We start from the raw sequence: 15,853 nt of genomic DNA, 5'->3' as shown, positions 1-15,853 counted from the left end.
GAGACTAGCACTGCATGTGGCAGTACTATACACAAAACTAGATATTTAAACTGAGTAAATGAAAATGTGTATGTTTAAGTGTATGTTTGTGTATTCCCTGCCTTCTATTAAGCAACCATCAAAACACCTTAATTAAATAAGACATGAGCCAAGTTATCAAGAGGGTTATAATCTAGTGTAAGAACAGAATGAATTATACAACTAATTATATTCCAAGGTACAGTGTTCTAAGTGCTCCAGACAAAGTATAAAGTAGCACCAGAGAAATAACTGTAAACAAGGGTGAGGTAACAGGAATACTTTGTAGAGTGTTAACATCTGATGTGGGTGCAGATGAGGGCTCCTCCAGGAGTGTGACTGTGATAAAAGTTAGTGACATGATTAGAATACAAACAAAATAAGAAACGTTAGTGTCTGGACAATAGAGTAATTAGGGAAAGGAGATAAGGCCCACTCTCTGTACACTGGGGTACACAAGAATGGGAAATAGAAGATTATGATGGGAGCCAGATGTAAAAGGTTTTCTTAAATTTTATACAAAGATGGCTACTAACTATGGCGATAAAGAGAAAAAATTTATGTCAGGAAGTGACATGATCAAATTGTGCTTTGGGAAGATAATTCCAATAGCAAAAATGGATGGGAATGGTAAGCTAGAACAGCAGAAGTGAAACCACGAAGGAGAGGTATTCTTGTGGTAAAAGCAACAGTGTCTGATGTCTGCTGAAATGGCTGAGGTACAGGGGAAAGGAGATGCGTGAAGAATCACTAGACAGGGAACTCTCCGAGGCCACCGTGGTTTCCAGTGGAGGTAGGGCTGAATTACACACTACTCTAAAAACAACAATATTTAAATATAGTAACAACTTTTCTTTAAAAAAAAAGCAACAAATCTTATAAATATTCCTTGGGAAATCGAGAGGGTATACAATGTAAACAGTTAAACTCAAAGAACACGCACTTTATGCCTGATCATGTTCTTCTGTTAGGTACAATGGTGGTTACTATCGCCACATAACCATAAATATTTTAATTTCAAGCACATTAAAGGTTCATTTCCAAATTGCAGGAAAAAGATCAAAGAAAATGTATAACACATAATGATGCTTTTAGTTGGTGACAGAAAGTAAAATCTTTCTACAAAATGCCTTAACAACTATATTTTGTTATCATTATCAGCTACAAAAGAAAGTAAAAGAATATAGTTTGCAAAGGCTTCAAATATAAGCTGTTGGCCAACGTGGATTTACGCTTTAGAACGGTCCATAATATGAATATTCTGAATGAACCACTAAAAATTTTACTTTCCCCAGAAGTGTATTTGTTTATTGAATACATAAACTCAAAAGAACAGACATTTTAGCCCACTTTCTCACAAAAGTTATACATTTACAAGTGAGTTATAGGTGTGCCAACACATCACCCCTCTCAGCACCGGGAGATTCAGGAGAGGAGACACAGCATGAGGGCAAAGGGGGCTTGGCTCCCGGTGCCAAACACTTGAGACAAAGAGCAGCAGGGTAACCCCTTGACCAGTGTGACATATTAAACAGCATCATTTTTTATGTGTAAGTACATGAAGAAGGTTAGCAAACACTGCCTTACAGGAATATGAAAGTAGTTTGTTAAATTTAACAGTTTATAACCTACAAACCATCCAAGTAAAATAAGCATTGAAAAGCTATACAAACGGATGTTAAAATGACTGCCTCAAAATGTATCAAAAATGCAAATAGTCCCTAATGGTATGAATTTTTAAACTCTGAAAGCATGCTTCATAAAATATATCACTGCTAAAAATGGATTTGAAATTGGATGTAACACACAAGGAAGGAATATGGGGTAGAAATGCTACCGATGAGGGCGAAGAAAAGGTACAGGAAGTGTACCCTGGCACAGCAATAGCTACAGTTAACAGACCACAGAAGAGTTACATATTTTTTCAAATGCTGAAACTTAACTATATGAAGTTAAATTTCTTTGAAAAATTTGGAACTTTAAATCAAGAGCCATATTGGATTAGCGAACGTAGCTAAGTGCAAAGAGCCCCACTTTGGAGTGAGAAAAAAATCTGGGTTTGAACTCTTAATTCTGCCACTTACCTACGGGAGAGCCAAGCCTGCTTCTTTCCTGTAAGATGGAAGTAGCACCACCTACCTCACAGGGCTGAAGTGAAGATGAAATGAGGTAAGACTTGCACACATTCAGTGCTCAATAAAGGGTCGTAGCAGCTGCTAGCAACCTAACCTTCCTCCCGATGCAGACTCTCACTAACAGAGTCAAAGGGGCAGCCTTTGGGTAATTTCTTGAATAGTACCCTAATTTGATATTCATTTTTGCCTAAGAAAGTAAAGAAGCTTATCAACATGAATTCTAGGTAAAATAAGGAGCAGAACATGTGTTCTCAGAGGGGGAAAACAGCAGGAAAAGATTAAATGTCACACAATCAGTAGAATGCTGAAACCAGTAAGAAGGTTACTGTGTCCCAACCTAAAACCATCATAACAATGATATTCTTCCTCATTTCTGTGTGCAATACATAATTCAGTCAAATAACAATAAATACCAGGAAGCAACTAGAAAAAATAGTAACGTAATTCAAATCATTTCCGTGACTCAACAAAGAGCTCCCTTATCCTTTTAATATATAGAATGTCAAGGAAATCAACAAATTAGAAACTGTATTTTGTAAATTATTTCCACTGTTACTAGATACATTTCTGAAATTTATGACCAAAGTCTAAAATTATTTTGTTTTACAAAATGCGTCTTTAAAAACTTAATAATAGGCAAATCTGGCTCCCTCCAGCAAGCCACAGCAGCCAGAAGTGTTAATTATTCTATTCCCTCATGCTTCCCAATAGGGATCAGTTCTTACAATTATTCCCTCTAATAAATGTACCTTCAACTACAAAATCTATATTAAGAAACATTAAAAATCACTTTGGTGAAGAAATAATTTTCTACATAACAAATTACTTCAAAATGCAACAAAGTTTTATTAAATAAAAATTCCCTGACCACAAAAACAATTTAAAAATAAGTAAGTTTTTAAGCGTTCCTTAAATGTTCATTGTATAATATACTTAAAGGTTTGGTGATAATACAATTTTTAGCATTCTATTATTTTTATAAGGACAAAAACAACAAAGGAATATGACTTTGACTATATCATATCTACCAACAGAAAAAGAAACAAAGGGAAATAAAGTTTAAATCTAGACAGAATCTGAAGAACATTTTAAAGTTAAAAATAGTATGATTAAAAAAATAAGAAATCACTGAAGTCAGAATGAAATCTAGCAAACAGGCACAAAAAGAAAGACTACAAAAAGATAATACATTAAGAAGATCAAAAGAAGAAAAGGGACAAGGAAGAAGGCAAAAAACCAAAATAAGTCAGTCATAGGACCTGGCAGCTTATAAATCAGAAACCAACAACAAATTATGAGTTTACCAGGTACTGTAAGTAATTTTGATGAAAACATTTAAGTTTTAAAAAAAGTCATTTTAAACAGGATAATATATGCTGAAACAGTCAAAGTGATTAACTCCTAATTCAAATTCTTTGCTATGAAGAGTTTGGCAATGAACATCTTTATATTACATCATCTGAGTTTTAGGATAGAATCAAAGCACGAATTAACAGCAACATATATTAAAGGCCCTTAATGTGCACTCTAAACTGTTTTCTACAAATTTTATTGCGCTTCCACAGCAGTTACTTCAGTGTTCTCTCACAGACACTGGTTACTCTTCCACTTAAAAAAAACCCAGAAAACAAAAAACAAAACCCTCCTTGCTGGTATGATAGGAACAAAGTGGTATTTTCTGACTATGAATTTTTATTACTGTTATTACTGGATGAAACACTTTGTAATTATTTTTGTAGATGTATCAAAATTTGTTATATATTTTAAGTATATCATTTTAACTCCCTTTTATCTTTAAAATACTTAGTTTGAAGATTATGAGAATGTCAATGAATTTAAGAGATTTTAATGAATATTCCCTTCAAATGATTTGACATTTAATTTCAATTTCTTTAAGGCATGGTCTGATTTATTTGTATTTAAATCTATTAGGTTATTTGCATATAAAAATCTGACATATTTATATATATGCAAATTTTCTAGTACAAGTTTTAAAGGTTATTTTTGAGTTTTTAGGTAAATAATCATATCATCTGCAAATAATGTTAATTTTGTTATTTTCAATATCAACTCTTTTCCCTCCCTTTCTCTAACAAATACTCAGTGAGTGTCTACTATCTCCTACATGTTATTATAGGTTCTAAGAACACAGTAGTAAACTAGAGAGCCAAGGTCCTTGCCTTTGTTAAACTTAAGTTCTAGTGGAGTAGACAGGATAATAAACAATTAATAAATCTGTACTTCAGGTGGAGTTAGGAGCTACAACTGTTAAAATGCAAGGAAGAATTTAGAAGGATATATAGTAGTAGTAGTGACACCATATACACAGAATGCTCAGAGAGACGGCTTCTCAGGTTAAGAGATTTTAGCAGACAATGGATGCAGTGAGACAGAAAACTATGTGAAGATCTGAAAAAACAAAGTGCCAAGGTCCTGAGACAGAAATAAATTCAATGAGCTTCGAAGAGTCAGCCAGCATGACTCCAGTGTCAGGTTAAATACTAATCCTGAGGATGACAATGATAACGGTGACAGAATGTATTCTTATTTTATACTAGATTTTAATGAAATATTGATCATTCATTAGCCTGAGGAAAATCCTACTTGCCATAACTGCTGCAGGCTAACACAAGTACCAAAGTGAGGTATGAGCTCCAACTGGGAACCATTTGTCAAAACCAGGAAGTAGCCTACTCTAATTAGGTTTAAGAGTTTTTTTTTTTTTTTTTTTTTTTTTTTTTAAGTAAGGAATAGGTGCTCTATCTCATGTCTTCACAGCACATATTAGAACAAGATAAGCAATTCCCACAAGCTTGTGCTTCTAAAATGATTATGCTTAACAATCATCAAATGAGTGCAACAAAGATTAGAAAATACGTTAGCAACTAAAATACAAACGTACTATTAAAGAAAACTCTAAACTGCCTAGATTATATTACCTCCAAAGAGTTGTCTATTATGTCTTACATGAGTGCTTTTCATTTTCTATAAGGTCTCCAAAAAGAAAATAATAATTAATAACAAATAAACAAAATTCACACAATTATATGATTCAGGTACTATTAGTATCTAAGTTCTACATACAGAAGGGAAACCAAGGCATAGGAGAGCTCATGTGACTTGCCCAAAACCACAGGGCTAATAAGTACCAACACCAAGATTTAAAAAAGGGAAAAGAAAAGGGAGAAATCAAGCCCACATCTGCCTATGATCTACTTAATCTTGTGAAAACATTTAAGCGACATGTCTGTAATATTTATAAAATTACTTTTATACTTGAAAAACAGCAAATTTAGCATTCAACAGAAAGACACATACATGTACAGATATCTCTTGAAATACAAGGCCTTGGAAAATAAGTAGTAGTCCTAAAGAAATACTTGGCAATTTAATTAGCACACAATCCTATAAAGAATGTTTCCCAAATACTTCTACAACCATGCATATGAGGAGAAAACAATTACGTTTTATGGTCTATGGCTAGGGTAAATCAATTGATTGGGTTTTGGAGGGGGTTTTGTTTGTTTTTTGGGTTTTGTGGGATAACTGGCTTAAAGATTCACTCAGCTGCTTGTCAGTTTTCCTTTATCATAAATTTCAATTCAAAATTATTTTCTCAGTCCTCTGAGAGAAAAAAACTACAAAATTATCCAGTCATTTATTTATTATGCTTCAGTTTTTCCTCTTCAAAAGCCTTATGAAGCACAAAATCATCATTATCTGCAGATGATATACACAGCTACCTAAAAAAACCCAAAAGAATCAAATGGAATGAAAATTATTATTTTTCATATTAGTAGCAACATTTAACATTTACTATTTGGTCTTCTGTAAGTTTTGCATATAGTTATTCATTCAGTCCTTACAACCACCATCCATGAGTCATGTACTATTATTCTTATTTTATAGATGAGACAACTAAGACACTCAGAGACTGAGTAATCTGCACAAGGACATAGCTAGTAAGTCATGTGACTGAGAGATAAACACAAAGTAGAGCCCACATCCCCAATCAATAAAAACGAATAAAAGAGATTTGTAAAGTAGTTGGTTATAAAATAAATATATATACACACACAAACTATCCTATATACCAGTAAAAAATCAATCAGAAAAATGTAATGAAAATGGCAACCATAAAACCCTACTTATTAAAGGGCATGAAGAACAGGAATAAGAGACATACTCTGCTGAAAGGTAAACATCAGTATAAATGTGCAATAGCCAAAAACATTTTTGTAAAAGATGTGAAAGACCCAACCTGACTAAGATGTAAAAACAATAAAGCTACAGCAATTTAACTGTGTTGTAGTTCTCCCACAGAATCAGTATGATAATCAGAACAAAGGAGTTTAGAAATAGGCCAAACACATCAAGACATTTAGCATGTATTAAGAGAGAACTCTAATTAGCCATAAATAAATGGGCCAACTCAGGGGAGGCCAATTTCCTGACCACAGGCCAAATTCAGCACACTGTTTTGCAGAGGTACATAAAATAAGAATGGTTTTTCCCATTTTAAATGGTTATATAAGTACCTACATAATATCCTCTTGACCCACAAAACCTAAATATTTACTATCTGATTTTTCATAGAGAAGTCTTCTAACCTGTGATCTAAACCATAAAAAGTGTTGGGACAACTGGACACCAGATAACATCATGGGATGGGGCATGGAGAGGGAGGGTAATCTGGCACCATAAAATTCACAGCTTAAACCAAAATACACTTCTAATGGACGTAAATTATATGTGAAGAATTAAGTACAAAAGTGCTAGAAGAAAGCAGGTGGGGAAAGCCTTCCTAGGTATGATCTCAAAACCAGAAACCACTAAAAACAAACAAACAAACAAAACAGATGAGTCAAATTCAATAAAAACGGTATTTGTATTTAAAAAAAAACAGAGTAAAAAACTGGAAAAATATTTGTAACAAATGACAAGAGGTTATTAATTGTAATATATGGAAAATACTAACAAACAAGACTTACTGTCTCAATAGAGTAATAGAAAATGGCACAAAAACAGGTATTACACAAAGGAAGAAATACAAATGGCCGGCAACTACATGGAAGCCACATCAACGTGTGTGTGCAAATTTAGCAATGTTTTAATGCCCATAAAAACAGTAAGTTTCTTTTGTCTACTGGCAAAAACTTAAACATAATAGCTGGTATTCCCAAGGGCACAGAGAATGCTGATAAGAGTAAAAATTGGTACAAATTTTCTAGTGAAAAATGTCAATATGTCCCAGAGATTTAAATAGTAATACACTTTTTAATAAAAATATCTGAAACATAAAGTCAAAATTTTAGCAGTAAATTATTCCCAGTTGGCAATACTACAGGTAATTTTTCCTCTACCCTCTCCACGCATATCTTAAAAAATTTGTATAATACCCATATACTATTTGGTAATGAAAAAAGGTTTCAGCAACAGCAGCAGAAATTTATAAGTAGCTACTATATTATTATTCCCATTTTCAGATGAGAAAACTGAAGCTTGGAGGAGTTCTTGCTAATAGGCAAACCCAAGATCCAAACCCATATGAGTGCTGTTTTAGAGCCCAAATTCTTAATCTCTCTGTCTTACAACCTTCTTAAATTTAAAAAAAAAAAGTTTCATGAAGCAAATCATTCTGTTATTTCTATGACAACTAAACTGGAATGGTAACCAACACACGTATGTGAGTGTGTGTAGTAATTCTGACTAAAAAACTGACATGTACTATTTCTGCCCTCTAGAAGACAAACATCTCTGTCACTCGTTCTCTGCACATACTTTATCAAGAATTTCAGTCTGAAAGCTTCATATCTTCCTAGTCAGAATGAATGCTTTTCATCAGTAAGTAATATTCCACACTACCACTTTTCCATCAAACTTAACTTGCACTATATACAAGAGTAACACACACGCAGATTAGTAGTTCTGTGGTGATGCTAACAGAAAGATACCTCAAATTATTTAGCTGTAAGATCAACACTTAAACATAGAAATTTATGAAAAAAATAATTCAATTATAATTTTCATCAGATAAGAAATAACTAAAAGTGCAGTAAGATAACAGAAAACTAACTAGATGACATTCTCTGAGCCGTTCAACTGCACACTATAAACAAAGCCACCATACAAAAATTTGAAGAGTCCTAATAATGCACTTGATAGTCTGTTGCCAAAATGACAGAATTTTCAAATAAAAATAAAGGGGAATAACATCAAAACAGAAAAACAAAATAAAACCAAAATTCTAACTTAAATCTTGAGTAAGCCTATCTGTGAAATTCTAAAAAGACACAGGAAATGATTTAGCTAATGATCAACTTAAATGAAAAATGAGGGCATTTGTTACATATCTTAGAATTGTGTAAGTGTTTTAAAACATCAGTAAGAATCTCATTACATCGATGTCTAGAGTAGATTGTTATACGGATACAGAAATTAGGAATAGCAAGTTGATAGAAGTTTGAAAGGGGAAAAAAGTTAGGCAGGTACAAAGTACAGGAACGCAACTGGTTTGCCTATATTATATAGTATATAATTTAAAGTAGCTTACCAGAATTTGAAAATAACAATGGAGTTTATTTTAAAATATTTTATCAATTTGCTAATTATGACTTGGCTGCGTCCTAAATCCTTTAACTCCAAATGGGATTACTGAACTACTAGCCTTCCAAAGTACTTAATACACACTTCTATATCATCTCCCATGTTCTGAATACAGTTCTTTAAAATTTATCTATTGTAGCATCCCTAAAGCTAACAGGAGAGACGCTCCTCCTACCTGAGGTCTAGGATTGTAACCAGAATATTACAAAGCAAAGGAAAAGTTTCATCGAAGCCTGCTGTTTTATTGTTAAATCTGTGCAATCGGCTTTCTGCTCTTTATGTGCTGTTTTAATATAAAAACAGGTTACTTAAGTTCAATAAACAATTGATAATCTAGAAGTAATACAACGTTTCCCCATGTCTTTTGAGTACTTCCTACCACAGTATCACCATATCCCAACTTGAGAATCACAGGACATTTTGTCTCCCAGCTCATCATCTTTGTATCCCCAGGGCCTAGCACTGTGCCTAAAACGTAGTCACTCAACCAGGGATGGTTCTCTGCAGTTCATACACTGTTCTTCAGGAATAAGAAAAAGACATACGATAACGAGAGAACACAACTTAACTGGTTAACTTACATCTTTTTCTGACCGATGCGGAAACATAGAAGACTGGCTGTAGTACATGTTTTCGTCATGGTAGTCACTGTCGACCCCCTCTACAAACTTCTTTCTTGAAGCACCAAACATGCTGTTTGTCACCTAAACAAAAACAGTACTTTTGTCAAGAATAGTATTTTGGAAAATGTCAAGCTTTACCTTATTCCTATGTGGAAAACATAAAATGAAGGGCACATTTGCTAAGATAAAGAAACAGATCAACTAAGGATTAGTGGGATGTGTGAAAAAGCTGTAATAATACAGTATTAAATGTTCACTTTCAAGCTCTGAAAGTAAGAGGAGAAACTTAAAGCTGGTATTATGCAATGATTCCAATTACTTTAAAAGAAAAATATCACTTATTCTTGAAAAATGGCAACCCAATATAATTTTCTCATACAAAGATTTTTTAAAAATTAAGTCTGGGTTTAATTACTCAAAATCTTCAAATGCATCTTCAGCATCAGTGTCTTTGTCATCGCTACATCTGATTTCTAAACTGTCTTCCTGAGTATATCATCTTCACTTACAATCAAAGTGTATTGAGATACAGCACTCTCTGAGTCCGTGTACAACAGCATACCAGAAGTTTTATCTCAGGCCACAGGTTCTTACTCATGTAACAGTAGGACCAGTTTTTCATTCATCATCCTGTTGTAAATTTATGATCTCCACTATACAATCTGCTTACTCTTTTGCTTTTTTAAAAGAAGTCTTTACCACATCTAACAGTAATAATTTTGAGCCCACATCAAGATAAATAATTACTAAATCTGTGCTAATTTTTCTTTTTTTCCCTTAGGGTGACCTCTAAAGTTTCAAAAATTATCAACTGACAAGTTATTGACAGTCAATGTGTCTTATCCCTGAGAGTACTCTGTAGTTCAAAGTAAACTGAAATGTTATGATAGGAGAGATTTTTGAAGACTTAAATACATGGTGACTACATCTTTACACAAACAATTTGGGGAAAAACTCACATCAAATGGACATCTGTCTGGTACATTCATTATGAATAAGGGTGTTTTCTTCCATTGTAAGCAAGAATGAACAATTTCTTTTACTTCTCATTTCAAAATGAAACACTGTAGCTTACTACTGTGTATCAGTAGACATGGTGCACTAATACGTTGCAGACTTTAAAGGCCAAATTGGATGTGCAAGTTTGTTAAAAGCACCCATGCTATTTAATAATTACTTTATTTCTTAAGTTCCTTGTTAAATTTGTAGGAAACTCAAATATTCCTGTTGAGGTCTGAGAAAAAGCTATTCAGTTAAATATGAAGAAGTCTGAGGACAGCTTAACCACTGCTTTGCTGAATGTTTTTAGACTATAAACCTCTTTAGGTGTGCAATTAGAAAGACGTTTTTAAGGGTCTACTGATTTGTTAAAGCATATTTAATCTTCTTCGGGCAATGGACTCCCTGGTCAATCTCAGGCAAACTACTCTATAACTCTGAATGTAATTTCAGGGACCAGGATCCCACATGTCTATCCACCAACCCCCTAAGTAGTCCCTAGCAGGAAAAAGAAGTGTGTTTTAGTGAGTTTTATCTCAAAAAAGTAACAGTGGAAAAAAAGTACTTTAATAGTCTGCAAATTAAGACTCTTTACATTTGTTTTTTAAAAGTTAAAGATACATTTAATTCTCTTTAAAGGATCATTACGACAGAGTTCTAAATCTAAAAAAGGATAATAAACATAGGAAAATGGCATGAAACTTGCAGAATTCAACAAAATTTCAGGAGAGAAGCAGCATATCTCTCATCAAATTTTACACACATAAATTAGCTCAAATAGATACAAAGCGAACTCTTCTTTTAACAATTTTTGTATAAACATTTGTCAACAGAACCAATTACAGACACTTAGAATTCCAAAATTGAAATTAATTGTACAAAATAAAAAAAGACTTCATGCTAATACTGTGCAAACAGGTTTTACTGTTTTGAACACAACACCAAACACGTGAAATGCCTAAGACAGAGAAAAATAGCAATATTTCTCTTCCATCAATACAAAAGTTTCCCAAGATTCACTGTGTACGTGTAGGAAGGAGGGAGAAAACACAAATATGTAGAATTTCATTTTTGTTTTGTGTACTTCAACACAGAAATTATACATCAGTGAAAATACTAATTACTTTTACATGACTTCAGACAAAAAAAATAGAGTGTAACAACAGGACCTTCAACAGTAAACCCTACTTCCAGGGATGGGTACTGGGATCAAACAAAGAATTCTCTGATCCATGGCAAAGTCAGAAAGAAAAAAGACAACACAGTAAATTTTTCAAAAAAAAACTAGCTTTATTTAATTTTAAAGGGTGTGTCCTTTATTCCATATCAGAATGATAGAATTGAGTACAAAAGTATTTTAGAATAGCCAGGAAGAGTGAAACTGGGAAGAAAACAATCAAACCGAGAAGTAAAGGAACCAGCTAGGCAAAGACTGGCATAAAGAGCATTCAGTGCAAAGGGAACAGCAAGGTCCTCAGTGGTGTGGCTCAAGCAGAATCAGTTCAGTGGAGGAGGGTAGGGACTCAAGTCAGAGATACTGGTGGGAGCAGATCACGTTGCACCTTGCAGGCCTGGGGGACTTTGGACTTTATCTTATGTGAAATGAGAAGTTAAGAGAGAATTTGGGGGCAGTTTAAGAGTGACATAATTTGGCACAGGTATATGTGTATATATATATGTGGGTGTACACACATATATATGCCATACAATCATATATATATGACATATATATGTATACATGTAGATATACATATAGATATGATTGTAGCTACTCTGTAAGGAATGGATAAAAGAGGGGACAGAGTGGAAGCAAAAACAAGTTAGTGAGAGATGATGGTGGCTCAGATTACAGTGGTAGTGGCAGAAGCGGTGAAGCAGTTTAAGAACATATTTTGAGGGAGAGCTGACACTAATGAATATAAGGATGGATGAATGATATAAAAGGGTAAAGTATTCATACTACCCCCTAGAAGAGAATAAGTAGGAATCAAAGGAAACTAGAAGTCAATTTTTATCAAGGAGGGTACGTCAATACACAATCGAAATATACTGAAATCACAGTTATGCCATAAAGTCAATTGGTAAATAGAAATTTTAAAAACTAATTTAAAATCAAAATCATACGTCATTTTACATACATATAAAATCTGTTCAAATATTTGATATATACGATTTATTAGCTTTTTTCAAGCAAACATGTAAAAAGGCTTACATCTACTTTGTTAGCTGACCACCTTCTCTCTCAACTCTCATACCAGATGTTTTAACAAAGGAGAAGTAAAAACAGATTTTACCAAGAAAAAATATGAAATATGTATGTACTAAAAGCAGAATTTCTCAAGGCTTTTATGAACACAGATCTAAAACGTTTAACTAAGGCATTTTATGTCTGCATTGACTTCTTAAGAACTAATTAGAAAGTGTGTGTATGTGTGCTTACACTAATTCTGTCAGCCCTACAAACTCTCTCCCTCCCCCAAAAAAAGAGTTGGCCTCAAAATGTAACACAGAGAGGAATTAAACTGAGAAGCAGAATGGAAGCACTAAGTTGGCTGGATGTTCCTAGTAAATGTCTTTATTATTTAATTGGGACTAGCTGTGAATTCCTAACTTTTAACATGTACATACAATATTTCAAAGTCAAATGCAATAAATCAGAATAATTACCGAAGAATTCACAAAACTTCAGCCTTGAGAGATTCTTAACCAACAACTTCAAAGACTAGTAAAGTGGCCCCTGATCCAAGTGTGATGAATAGTAACTACAGAACGAAGAGACAAGACACAAGACTGGGGCTTTTTAAATGGTCATGGAAACAAAACTAGGACACTTTACAAGTGAAACTGCAAAAACAAAATTTAGGTTGAGAGATAGAAAAGATAGAAAGATAAACAGGAAAAGGTGAAAAACAGACTCAGATCACAGCCAAGGCAGGATGGACATCATTTAATCTTCACAAATTTCTTTTAGCAAGGCCTCTGGAGAGGAACTTAACTCTAAGATCATTTATTGTCTACAAGCTGGCAAAGTCTGGTCCAGGCATGGAATCCTATTTCCAGGGAACAGAACACATCCCATGGCAGAGTGGTCCTTTTCCTGATAATTAACAAATGTAGGTTGATTTTGAAATCCATCTCCAGTCTTAACTCAAGGTTCCAGCAGCACATTTTAAAGTGCTGCTAGACACTTCTATCCGAGAAGTACACTTTAATAAACTAAATCGGTAATATTTAAAACTGATTTTCAAGTTATTTTCTCCTGCTTCATTCTGCACATCATCACACTACACCCTTTCTTCACAGTGGCCTTCACATTTGTTTCTTGCCATTCTTCCTATTATCATCTTAGTTTAAGCCCTGGACTAGTGTTTTTTTTCAGCCTCCTGACTGATCTCTCTTTACATTTCAATAAACATGCTGAGGGTTTACCATCAGTTATGCCAAAAATTGTGCTAATGAAGACAAAAATGAGTAAGTAGCAGTCCCAGGTCTACACAAATAAGGGAATATTTAACTTTATCTGAGGGAGAGACTGAAAGATCTTATATAGTAAGTAATATCTGAACAAAGCCTTGATTTAAAAAAAAAGTAGAAGTATGTCAGTGGGAGATGAAGAAAACTTTGACATAAGAAATAGCATACTTAAGTGCTCAGAAGAGAGAAAGCTCAAAGGACACAGAACTTTTAATATAACCAACAAGGAGGACATCTGGAAGGACAGCGATGGGTGGTAAGGAAAAGTAGGACAAATTTCAGCACCAGGTCAAGAGGGCAAGGATATGGGTAGGAAAATCAGGTACAAAAATCAGGATGAAGACTTCCATCAACCAACATTTTATTATGGTGTCATATTCATAACCACTATGCTGAATCTCACTCTCCTGCTCTCATCTCTCTTGTTAATTTCCCCCAGCTAAAGGGGGAAATTATCCACCTGTATCCACCTAAAGGATACAGACCAAGATTCCTTAGATCATGACTTGAACATAATTTTGCCGCAGTAATTAGCTCAAAACCCAACACAAACCTTATGCCTCATCTTAATTTGGGTTATTCACAGTTGTTCCTATTCATAATCTCTGAAAAATGCCATCTGTAACACCTGCCATCTTCAACAATTAAAACTCAAGCTGATCAGATTAACTTTAAATATTTATTGAAATCATCCATATCTTTCCAACTCTGTCATTTCTGAGCATAAGCATTTCCAATACCCTCAAACAAATCTTAACTAATCCATTCTCATTCTTCTCAAGTCTACTCTCCTATATCAGCCAAGTGAATTTTTAAAATAAAAATTTAATTATCATAGCCCTGCTGACTGAAATGCCTCAACAGCCTCCTAAATCAGTAAGACTTATAAGGCCCTATGTAATCTGGCCTTAACTCCCTTCCCAGATACCCTGCCACCACTAAACTGTTGCCACAACTTCAGTTACTCAAACACAAGTTTTCTACCTCTGGGCCTTTGTATGTGCTGACACCGCTACTAAGAATACTTTCTCCCATTCTTTGAAACTTTCACAGTAAATCAGGACCCCTGACTTAAAGAATCATTGAAAATACCTTATCATAACTATAACTATACAATAATAAGAAATAACTTTTATTGACCATGTACTAAATGCCAGGCAATATATTCTAAATGCTTTAAAACGTATTTATTTATATAATCTTCATAATTGACTTAGTATAACTACGTAATTTATGTATGTAATCCTCATGTATTTAGTTATTTAGTCCTCACCTTTAGATGAGAATACTGAGAACTAGAGAAGCAGGGTAACTTGCCCAAGGAAATATATCTGATGTGTCTAAGGTTCCAAACCTGATAAGTGACAGAGATGGAATATGAACCCAGACAATCTGCTAGAGTCCCCCCCTTTTTACCACTGCAGTACACTGACTCTCAGACATACAGTTTAATGTGCTTATTCTCCCCAAGCTGTAAGCTTCATGATGGGAGAAGCAGTAAGGGGGAAAAAAAATGGAAGGGCTAATTTTGTAGTAAATAATGGTAAGTAAAGGGTACCACATGAAATATTTGTGCATGTCAAAAAGATTTCTTTAGCAGAAGAATGAGAATGAACTGACTAGAGGTATGTGAAATAAAAGCCAGTCTCTACCAGACTGAGTGTATCTATTTTAGAGAAATTGACATTAATTTTAGAATAAAATTATGCTTAAAAGAACACTATTACACCAATTAAAAAGTAATTAGTTTCCATATTTCTAGTGAACTAATATTTTTACTTTCAAAATAGTAAATATAATTTAATCATTCAAGGAAGGAATTAGGAATAAAAACTCTAAATTTATTATAAGCTACTGAAATAGACATTGTAGCATTAAACAAGTAGGATATATTTACAGACCTGGTTAAAACAAGAATAAAGCCCTAATGGCAACTTGTTTTTGTGGATTCTATTTCTATAGTAGCTAAGAGTTTTACTGTTAACATGATGATACATG

The 15,853-nt window shown here is 33.8% G+C and overlaps 1 protein-coding gene across 7 annotated transcripts in view; it reads right to left on the bottom strand.

Moving 5' to 3' along the window:
* The window catches only part of CNOT2 (CCR4-NOT transcription complex subunit 2), a 104,901-nt gene that overhangs the window by 34,049 nt on the left and 54,999 nt on the right, over nucleotides 1–15,853 (bottom strand). For 6 of the 7 annotated variants that reach the window (XM_010986394.3, XM_064491532.1, XM_010986393.3 and 3 more), the window contains one exon: nucleotides 9,341–9,463. In XM_010986394.3, coding sequence (XP_010984696.1) covers nucleotides 9,341–9,463 — 123 coding nt within the window. Of the gene's footprint in view, nucleotides 1–9,340; nucleotides 9,464–15,853 lie in introns of those variants that run through there. The other variant, XM_031463129.2, reaches the window with a different exon arrangement.

The sequence above is a fragment of the Camelus dromedarius genome, chromosome 11 (assembly GCF_036321535.1).
Source record: "Camelus dromedarius isolate mCamDro1 chromosome 11, mCamDro1.pat, whole genome shotgun sequence".
NCBI lineage: Eukaryota > Metazoa > Chordata > Mammalia > Artiodactyla > Camelidae > Camelus > Camelus dromedarius.
The sequence above is the reverse complement of the archived record's forward strand: the minus strand, read 5'-3'. Positions and strand labels throughout refer to the sequence as shown.